Raw genomic sequence first — 10469 nt, 5'->3', positions numbered from 1 at the left:
GTAAATACGCCGAAGTGCCTATTTATTATTCACACTAGAAACAAAAAATCTATTTTGCCTTTTTACAGGAGACGAAAAATAACTCATCATAGTCAAATTTGACTATTATAAACCATTTACCTATTCTATTGAAGATGCTTTATCTGTTGAGAACTCGCATACTAGCTGAAATTTTCATGTACCGACCCATAGCTAAAGTTAGCTCAAAGAATTGAGAGGCTACTGTTATATCTAGCTCCTGCTAAGCCCCTAAGATTCGTCTACTCTAAGGCCCCTCTGACCCGAACACAATTGAACTATCAAACCACCAAAGGACCCATAAGGCCGGTCTACCCCAAGGCCCCTTAAGCACAAACACAGCCCAACCCTCCACTACCGAAGGGCCCATAAGGGTCGTATGCTAAAGAGCTCGTCAACCTATCAAAAACACCAAAGTGCCCAAGAAAAAACACGTCGATCTAGCTCAATGACCTATCTTGTTGTAAGACCAAGATACACTTGTACCTCAATAGGATGCGCCACAACTACCTCAATAGGATGTGCCACAACCACCACCTCCCACCCACCCACCCACCCAACCAATATTAGTGGGCATATCGTACATGCCTTCAACAACATTTGGGAAAGAGTCTCCAAACCTCAACCAAAGAAAGGCGTAAACAATGAGCCCATATAAGGGGAGAACCCTTCACCAAGTACGCATTTATACACTTTTATTTAGACTCTCTCAATTTACTTTATCTTACCCTCACTAACTTAACCATCAGAGGTAGTTCTGCTGAACATCCGGTGAACCTCTCTGACGATATGTCTTTTCAGCCTCCTAGTGTTCGGTGTGCAGCAACGAACGTGTTGAAATCTAATATACTATACTAAGTTTCTCTCACTTGTTTTTGTCCAAGAAAAAGTAGGAATTAAATTTGTCGCCTCCAATACACCATAAAGGCATAAACTTTGTTGCCAGCTTAGCGCGCGGTACAGCATGTTGATGACACAAATCTTGGCTGTTGGCACAATTACAACTTACAACCCCACATTCTTAAGTCAGGTGACCTGCAGACTACATAAGCGAACGTACACTTCTGGAGCCAAAATCAAACCGCACAACATCTTGAGATTCTGTCTACTTCTGTGCCCATGGAGAGATGAATCGAACTGTATGCCTCACAAAGTACAATGCCAAGGGAAAACACCCCATGATAAGATGAACATAATTACTTTGCAGCAGCAACCAAAGCAGAGCGAGCTCGTGTAAAAGAAGCAATAAGCGATCCCAGTTGCAATTTATCATTGCACCCAAGACTCAAACCGTACCTACCAATAAAAGAGATCAATGCAAATAAAAAATGAAATTCCATAATCGTCTAAACCAACATGCCCAACAAAGCCCTCGAACAAAAATACCACAAACGAGTACCAAATATATTCCAATTAATATATAATGTATTTGTTCCAGTTAACTATTACTTTAAATGCATGATTGTGCAAATCCCTTGAATTTTGGAATCATTCATTGTTCACGGAAACTTGAGCTGAAATTGTAATAAATTTTGCAACAATATTTAGTAGTATCAGTGGGTGTTGATCAATATTCCATTGATAACAAATTAATAATACGTCAGTCCCATGTGTCAGTATAACTAGCTAGATCTATGTGGCGCCTTCTTGTTGACATGTGTTCGATCCTTGCATTGTATAGATCAAAGTGTAGATGGATAAAGACAGCATGATACAGCAAAGATGCAAGCGTACAAACTTGAGCTATACTAGTCCTCATTCCTTCTTTTTTTTAGATAGAGCATTTATATCATGCAAATGCAATTTTAGATGTGCACATCCATGAATTGGTGTGTCATTGAGATTCACACCATTGTTACATCATATCTTTGTTAAGGATCCCATACCAGTTGGGAGTGTGGTTATATATATATAATATTTTTGATATGTAAATCAATACTTATTAAAATATATATATATATATATATATATATATATATATATATATATATATTTGGGTCTCTCCACCTACTAGTTTAAGCTTTTAAGTTGAATGATGCTTCAATGTTTTTTTCTTCTTAAACTCCACATGTCGAGCCTTTTCATCTTCTTTTTTTGTTTTTTCAACCTGATTATCGGGCCCATTTGTCTTAGTTTTGGTTTCTATTGATCCTAGAAATGAGGGGGTGTTTAAGAATCCTATACCAATTAGGCGTGTAGTTGATTATAAGTAAAGGTACTTGGTGGGCTTCTCTATTTGTATAATTGAAAACATAAAATAGCATATAAAAATGACCAAGATATAGGTGCATACTCTATGTCAGCCAAATCATTAATTAACTGAACTCGAACATCTGATGGCATCCTGATCTTGAAAACAAACCTGTTAGAACAAAGCAGTGAGAATGAGATCAAATAAATAAAATGCCAAGCGGACACCTAGCATAATGCATGGCACTTACATTGTCACCTCTCTCACAATATCAACCAAGGCCAATCCTTTCCTCATCTTCATTTCAGATATTCCTATAAGAGTAGAGCACAAAATAAATAAGTAAATAAATGTTTGGGGAAAGAAACTTGTACAGAACTGTTACTAGTTGGAACAATAGCATCATAATTGAAGAGGTTGTATACGTTTGAAGCTCTCCACAAATGAATCATTCAAAAGCCAGTATGATATCTGCTCGATGTCTTTGGGTAATGGATTTCCAGTGCATAGGTAAACAGATTCTTCTGTTATCTGCTGAGAAGCCATATGCGTTGACTGCATACAAAAAAAGGACCACAGCAATGTTGTTTAGGATCCATTCACAGGGAGAAATGAAGAATAGAAAACAATCATAGCCCAGAATTCTAATGAACACGACCCTTCATGACAATGAAGAATGTAAATCTGTATTATCAATAATAAGTGCTTATTTTTTCTCTAAAAGGAGAGAGAGAGGTGTAAAAAGCCAAAATCATGAGACTGCATGCAACAGGTGCTTGCTTTTTGATGTCTGCATGTATTGCCACAAAGCTAAGTTACTTACAAGTGAAGAGCATTTTGAAACAAGAAATTCTTGGAAAAGTCTACACATTATACTAGCAACAATGGGAACATATCCTACCGTTGGTGATTTAAAATTTACCCCAAACATACCACATTTCATCAGATCAACATATGCCTTGATGGCCCATTTTCTATCATTTACTTTCTTTTTTGGTAATAACAAATTATTGACCCAAAAGAAATTGAAAAGGACAAGAATGATTGAGGACTGCTATAATTAGTCAAATTGATAATCATAACTACTCAACTGAACCAGCAACAATATGGCCACATTTCAGTTCTACAAATTCAATTTGGCCAAGTGAATGACCTACAACAGGGATCATTTGTGCATCAAGTACCATGTGAGCAATCAATTGGATGCTTACTACTTTCATAACCAATCATCTCTCTACTCCACATCTGCATAGAATTGAAGAATAACCCACCCACCCACCCCCCCCAAAAAAAAAACACACACAAAAAAAAAAAAAAAAAAAGACAATAGCAGCAGCAGCAGCAAAATTTGAGGGAAAAAAATTTATAACCTGCAAAATGTTCAAAGCCTTTCTCATATCACCGTTGCTAAGTCGTACGAGTGCCGCTAAGCCAGTTTCGGATACTTCAAGCCTAGACCAATGAAAAAAATTGTTGAAGGCATAACCATACACAAGCACTATAGCATATCATTTATCTACAATTTTTTTTATAAGGAAATTTATCTACATATTTTCAACATTAAGAAAGCAAAACTGCAAGCAGAAAAACAGCCGTCCAGGTGAACTGCCAACGTTCCTATTTATGAGCTTAAATGATTCCCAATCCATTTCTAAGTGAACTCTTCAAAGATATTTGAGTTGAATACCAAAAACCAAAAACCAATTTGCCTCTTCGAATGAAGCTATCAAACTATAGTGAACAAGGCATGAACTGCCAACTGTTACAAAGACAAACATTTCATGCATTCTAGCAGATCAACTATTGAGAATATGGGTAAAACTTTTTTTATTTTTTATAAATAATCGAGATATCATTAAAAGCGTAAAGAGCCCCATGTACACAAGAAGTATACAAGAGAAGCCACTTAACTAGTAGAGACAAAAAGAAAAAGAAAATCATGATGACTAATCACCAAAGGAGAAATATATGCAATTGTTCAACGATATAAAGTGCTGAAAAATAAATACTTGATCTCTTCCAAATTCCTCTTGCGGTCCTCAAAACTTTTATCATTCATTTCCCTCAATAAACACCACAAAATGCACGAGGGCACCATCTTCCACACAGCAGCACTCCGAGTGCTGCCGGCAGTCCACCAACTATCATATAAATCGACTACTCGTCTAGGCATAACCCAAAACAATCCAAATTGACTGAGGAAAACATTCCAAATGACATAAACTACCTCATAATGAAAAAGAAGATGGTCCGCGAACTCCCCATTCTTTTTGCACATACAACACCTATCAACCACAATCACACGTCATTTTCAAAGATTGTACATGGTAAGGATCTTTCCTAGGGTTGCCGACCACACAAAAAAGGCTATCCTCAATGAAACCTTGATGAACCAAACACTCTTCCAAGGAAAACGGAAACCATTACGACAACTCATGACACTATAGAAGGATTTAACACCATACAACCTTCTTTTGGAAGGGACCCACCACAACTTGTCTTCTCCTTCCCGTCTCATTCTCGTTGAATACAACATCACGAAGAACGAGACAAAGGTATCCACCTCCTAATCATGAACCATCCAAGTAAATCTCATGCTCCACTGAATGGCACCTCCAGAAATTTCACGTGAGCCACAATAGAAGCATCCTTGGTGCAAGCAATACCAAACAAAACTGGAAAAGCATACTTAAGGGCCATATCCCCACACCAAAGGTCATGCTAGAATCTAACGTTGGAGACATCTCCCACTTCAAATCTAGTGTGACTACAAAACTTCTTCCAACCTCTCCTAATATTCTTCCATAAACCCACCACATACGCCCCAACAAGCTTACTATAGGTAAAACTACAGCTCGCTTAACTCTTATCCTAAAAAATAAGATTCTTGCAGAAGCCAGCTTTGTTACGTTATCACTATCCTACTAAACTTGTGTATGTCAAAAATCCCCCACGGCAATAATCTAAAGGGTGAGAAAGGCACCATCCAAATTAATGGCAAAAATCCCCCAAACCAGCCCATCAAAACTTTTAAGAGCAACTCTTCTTATGTTGTGGGTGAAACTCAATACTAGAAATTCAGGTACACCCCTGTTTTCTTTTATTTCTTCTAGCAAAATAATTGATATGTGCGAACTTTTCACCATAAAAAAATGAATCATTCCTTTTTGTGGATATTTTTATTATTTTATAGTTATATATTTGTTGACAAGTAATAATAATTTTATACATGTAATTGATGAATAAAACACAATATACTTACTTTTCAGCTTCTATAACATGTTTGAGTCGCTCAGTGACATGAAAAGAATCAAGAGGAGCAAAACGAAACCGAGTACATCTTGACTGTAGTGCCGGAATAATCTTGTTGACATGATTACAGATAAGCGAGAACCTAGTGTTTCTTGTGTATTTCTCAATCACTATAAACCATAAGAAATAAGGTGTATGAGTGCATAGAAATGGAGAAAATAAATAAATACATAGAATGCAACTGTAACAAGTAATACCTCTGCGCAAGGCAAACTGTGCATCCTTTGTCATAGCATCAGCCTCATCCAATAAGACCAACTTTACAGATGCCTTTGCACTGTAAAAAAGAAAAAAATAAAACTCTTTAGAAATCGACTAAAGTGCATTTGTCAGTGACTTTTGGCTTTTACGAAATTGAGAAGTGTGACTTGACATTAGAACTAAAGCACAAACGAAATAATCTAATGGTCATAGAAAATTTGGCAGGGATACCATGCCATAGGATGTACCAAAACTCAAAACCCAGTACGAGGCCTTCCATAAATTCTGGAATACTGAATTCCGTAAGACGAGTGAACAAACCCAGGCATCACAGGAAAACAAATATAGAAAATAACAAGTACATGATGAAATATACCCAAAAGAGAAGCTCTGAGTGCTGGCAAAATCTTGTATCTGTTGTCGCACAACATCAATTCCCCTAGCGTCTGACGCATTCAGCTCCAGAATCATGTTGTGGTATTGCACTCCATAGAGCTTGCGCGCCACAGCAAGGATAGTCGATGTTTTGCCCGTGCCAGGCGGGCCATACAATAGGAGATGGGGCAATCTGTTCTCGCTTGTCAGCCTATCAACTATTTAAATCCAGCAACAAAACGAAGAATTAAAACAAGGTTTACAAGAAATATAAATATGATTCAAATTCAAGCTCCTCTTTTTTTCTTTTTTCTCCCGCTTTTTTTCCATCGTATCTTGTGCCATGGGTGTAATTTATTGGTTTCTTACGTCCTATGTAACCCCCTTTAAAAATAATAATACTAATAAGTATTGTGTTTTGCTTTCTTTTGCCACAATTTCTGAGCAAACAAACGAATGTTGAAACAAAACCCTGGAATTTCACAACCGAGTTAGGTCGGACTACCATCTCTAAACTTTCAAATTTCTCTACTTTTTTTTTCCTGAGTCCAAACAGACAATTACAGTAAACTGATCAGAAACCCTAGCGAAACGATAAGCAAGCTGAAGATCCCACATTACAATAGGCTTCGCTTGGAATCCAATTATCCGTTTCCTCCAAATTACCCTCTCCCTGATTTTTTTTCTTTTATAACAATTTTCACGGGAACCAAACGGAAAATTAGAAGGAAAAAAAAAAACCCTAGGGGACGAGAAGGGAAAGAAAGAGAGAGAGTTACAGTCAGATTACTCAACTGGTATCGACAATGTCACGGTGGGCGGCCACGTCGGCGAGGGACTGAGGACGGTACTTCTCGACCCAGGGGATGGCTTGTCCCTCCACGACGACGACGTCCTTTCCCTTGCCGTTGATAGGCTTGAGAGAGTGGTTGTTGTCGTTCTTGTGATCGTCGTCGTCGATGTCCATGAGAGATACTACCTCGGTCATGATGATCGATGGTGTTGGACTTGGACTGTTGGTGGTTCGGCCTCGCGTCTCGCTTCTCTTGCTGTGTTCTCTACCCTGTTCAAGTGCGAGGGAGTGTCAGCGATACAGCGGGGCTTTTGGGCGAGAAAGAGTTATGGCGCCAAGGATTTCATTTTGAGGCCGGTTCGCCTTTCGCATACGGTTCGTGATGTTACGGTTCGCATAAGGTTTTGTTAATGTATATTTTTAAAAATAAATAAATAAATGTAAAATGTTAGGTAAATGTGAAAATGGTTTTTGAATTTTTTTTTGGAGTGTTTTGTATTTTTATTTGTTTGTTAATGCTATAAATTATATTTTTGTTCTACAATATTGATGTACCATTCACAATCAATCTTTTGATTTGTTTTTAACAACTATTAATCTAAAGGTTAGTTAAAATTATTATGTCATTATTGTTAAATAAAAATATAATTTCTAACATTAATCTTTGAGAAGAAAAAACTAAAGGGAGAAATAAAACAATTCAAGAAACAAAGTCATATAAGGGATTTATAATAAAAAGTGTATTATCCCTACCAATACTCTTTGTTATAATAATTTTCTTTGCGTTGAACATTTATCAATTTGTACATGCAAAATTTAAGAGATAAGTCACAAGGACTTGCCGGTCCATAACCCTTCACTCTTTTTGGTTACCATGCCTCTCTTTTTTCCTCTCTCTCTTTATCTATCTCCTGATCTCTTTAATTTTGTTTATATTTCCTCTTGCGCATATTTTAAATAGTTCATCATTACAATCACTTAAACAAAAAAAAAAAAATCATTTAAAATATATCACTTAAGTGAAAAATGAGTAAAAAATAGCATTAGTATTGTTCAAGAATTCACTCCAAATCCTAAAACGAGATAAGTTTCTCCCTTCTTTCATGGCAATCATTTATCTATTTTTATAAATGCACCCATGATGCCGTTGTTATTTGACGCCAGCGCACCAAGCAAAAGGACAATAAACACAATACTGCACGGTAACAACAATTATTTCGTGACTACTGACTAGCATCAAAGTTCATGCCTAATCCATCGTTGCACAAACGTTAAAAAATAATAAAATAAAATTGAAACCATATTATATTTGTCTCCGTTATTAATCCTTCACCACCACTATTGATGCTCCCAATAAAAAGTCGAATCGTGAAATACAAATCCAACCTAAAATTGAAAGGCACAAATACCTAGTCAATCCTGTTTTTTTTTTAAAAAAAAAAAAAGAAAAAGAAAATAATAATGAGATTCAAAGGGCAAAAAGCTGTATTTAGAAGTACAATGACTCATAAAAACAAAATACATGACTAATTAATGACTTTGAGAGTAGCTGTCTTAGCAGAATAAGACAGAAAACACCTATATTTTATAATAAATTTCACTATGAGAAGATAAAAGAGCAAGATGCTATTACTACTAGAGAGAAGATGTGTAGATGGGGTTACACGGGTAATATTCTCTGCCTTTTCTATAGGTTTAAACAGTAAAGTTTAGCTCACATTTTCTTCGAGTGTAGCTTTAGTAGGAAGATATGGAGATCCATCATGGCTGACTGTAAGGTGCTGGATCCTCCGGATGATTGGAATTTGATTGTGAAATGGAGCTCGGCTGGTATGAAAGGGAAGAATTTATATTCTATAGTCCGTAAACTCTGCTTTGCTGCTACGGTTTACAATTTGTGGCTGCAAATAAATTGTCTTGTTCACAATAGAAATTCTAAGACGGAATAAGCTCTTCTTTCTAAAATTATATGGGAAGTTAAATAAAGGATTCTTTACAAGTTTTCTCATATTTGCTGACGGATCGGGAGCTGTGTTTGGATGTTGGAATATGGTTCTGGCCTGGTTGTGTTGGTGGTTTGGTTTTGGGTGGATGCTTAGAGTTGTAGTCTCGGATCTCTTGGAGGCTATTAATAACAGCGGAAATATTATAAAGTCTCGTAAAAATAAAGTTATCAAAGCAATTCTGCAGAGCGAGAGAGAGATTTCAATTACTGGAGCTACAAAGGTTAGTGGGTTACGTGGTCAACTCGATAAAGTTGTTCTAGCCTATAGTGGTGGCTTAGACACATCAGTCAGCTAACGTTGTGTCTCTATGTTTGTAAGGTTGTGTTTGTATAGTTTGTCCGGTTATGGTTTTTCTAGCAGACACTGTGTTGAGCCTTGGTTGGGGGTTTGTCCCTAAGTAGGTTGTTGGATCAAATGGTTACGGGAGAGTTGTAATCTTGAGTTTGGGCTATAAAAGAGTTAATTCATCAAAAAATAAATAAACTCAATAACATTGGCCGGCATAGAGCGTGGAGAGTCGCCAATAGATCTGTATAAGGTTTATTTTAAATGAAAAAAAAAAAAAATGCTATGGAATAAGCTTATCCGCGTACTTGAATAAAATCCCACCAAAACCTGATCAAGAATAAGCCTACTCCGTGCTAGAATATAAGTAACCCAATTGTGTATTCAAGCATCAGTCTTTTTCTCCATCAAAACACTGACGACGCCCTGAAAAATAAATACTTCAAGTTGTGCAATCCATCATCATTCATTAATCCTCAAATGTTGCCGACGACTCCTGAAACAACACAAAAAGTGCAGATTTGAGAGAAAAAGCCTCTTTACATCCTCAATGCTCATTGCACCAGAAACAAAAAACTGATTTTTACTCATAACTTTGAACATCCCAACAGTAGAGCAAAACCCACTAACTCCAAATCCTCAAAATGATTAGAGAAAAATATTTTTACCTTTTGGGTTTGCAGAGAGCTACTGAGAGGGAATAAATTTAACAGCTCACGGCTTAGTGGCAGGCCGAAAACAAAACCATAAACAGAAAGCAAGTAAACAAGATAAAAAAGTAAAGAGCAAAGGATAAGGGGTTGGGGGCAACACCCCTTCGCCCCTCAACTAAGATTGAAAGAGAAACCTGACTACTAGGATTTTTTCTTCAGAGAAAAGGTTAAGAAAAATTTGACGACTAAGATTTTATCTACCTAGTCAATTATGCCGATGCAAGTTATAGGTTTAACTGAACCAAAGAATGGGATTCAAAATTTGCATTCATACGTACCATAGTTCAATTTTCATGCTATGGTTTGTCATAATTGATCATTGAGATATATGAGTTCAAGTTGCAAAATGATTTGATTGTAAGCTTATTAGAGACATTTTTTAAATAGATATTTAAAAATTGAAACATAGAGAGAATATTGTAAAAATGACTGTAGTTAGAGCCTCAGAGCCTTGAGCATTTTCATTGGACTAAACTAAGGAGTAAAAATTGGCAAAAATTCATGTCCATTCGGCCAGCAAATTTAGCCAAAAGGATGGCTCAATAGTCTATAAATATATTAATAAAAGAAACGCT

General features: G+C 36.6%; 1 protein-coding gene across 3 annotated transcripts; it reads right to left on the bottom strand.

The window, feature by feature from the left end:
- Positions 1–652: 652 nt before the first annotated feature.
- LOC133867427 (replication factor C subunit 3) lies at positions 653–10083 on the bottom strand. 3 transcript variants are annotated; one of them, XM_062304190.1, is made up of 11 exons: positions 9850–10083; positions 9512–9677; positions 6893–7160; positions 6099–6315; positions 5719–5798; positions 5472–5631; positions 3580–3661; positions 2635–2764; positions 2460–2523; positions 2312–2380; positions 653–1314 (listed from the first exon to the last, which is right to left on the bottom strand). In XM_062304190.1, the coding sequence occupies exons 3-11, from the start codon at positions 7083–7085 to the stop codon at positions 1215–1217; spliced, it is 1095 nt and encodes a 364-aa protein (XP_062160174.1). In that variant the 5' UTR covers positions 7086–7160; positions 9512–9677; positions 9850–10083; the 3' UTR covers positions 653–1214. The 3 variants fall into 3 exon arrangements, with proteins under 3 accessions (XP_062160174.1, XP_062160172.1, XP_062160173.1); XM_062304188.1 differs by having other exon boundaries at positions 9490–9677; positions 9850–10082; XM_062304189.1 differs by lacking the exons at positions 9512–9677; positions 9850–10083 and adding an exon at positions 8609–9241.
- Between the last annotated feature and the right edge of the window lie 386 nt (positions 10084–10469).

Source organism: Alnus glutinosa, chromosome 4 (assembly GCF_958979055.1).
Source record: "Alnus glutinosa chromosome 4, dhAlnGlut1.1, whole genome shotgun sequence".
NCBI classification, from domain to species: domain Eukaryota; kingdom Viridiplantae; phylum Streptophyta; class Magnoliopsida; order Fagales; family Betulaceae; genus Alnus; species Alnus glutinosa.
The sequence above is the reverse complement of the archived record's forward strand: the minus strand, read 5'-3'. Positions and strand labels throughout refer to the sequence as shown.

Bases quoted from the DNA above. Each gene is read 5' to 3' on its own strand.
- LOC133867427 (XM_062304190.1), bottom strand. From the start codon at position 7,085: ATGACCGAGGTAGTATCTCTCATGGACATCGACGACGACGATCACAAG. The intron at 5,632-5,718 runs GTATTACTTGTT...TATGGTTTATAG, and splicing joins ACAGTTTGCCTTGCGCAGAG to TGATTGAGAAATACACAAGA. The intron at 2,381-2,459 runs GTAAGTGCCATG...TTGTTCTAACAG, and splicing joins ATTGTGAGAGAGGTGACAAT to GTTTGTTTTCAAGATCAGGA.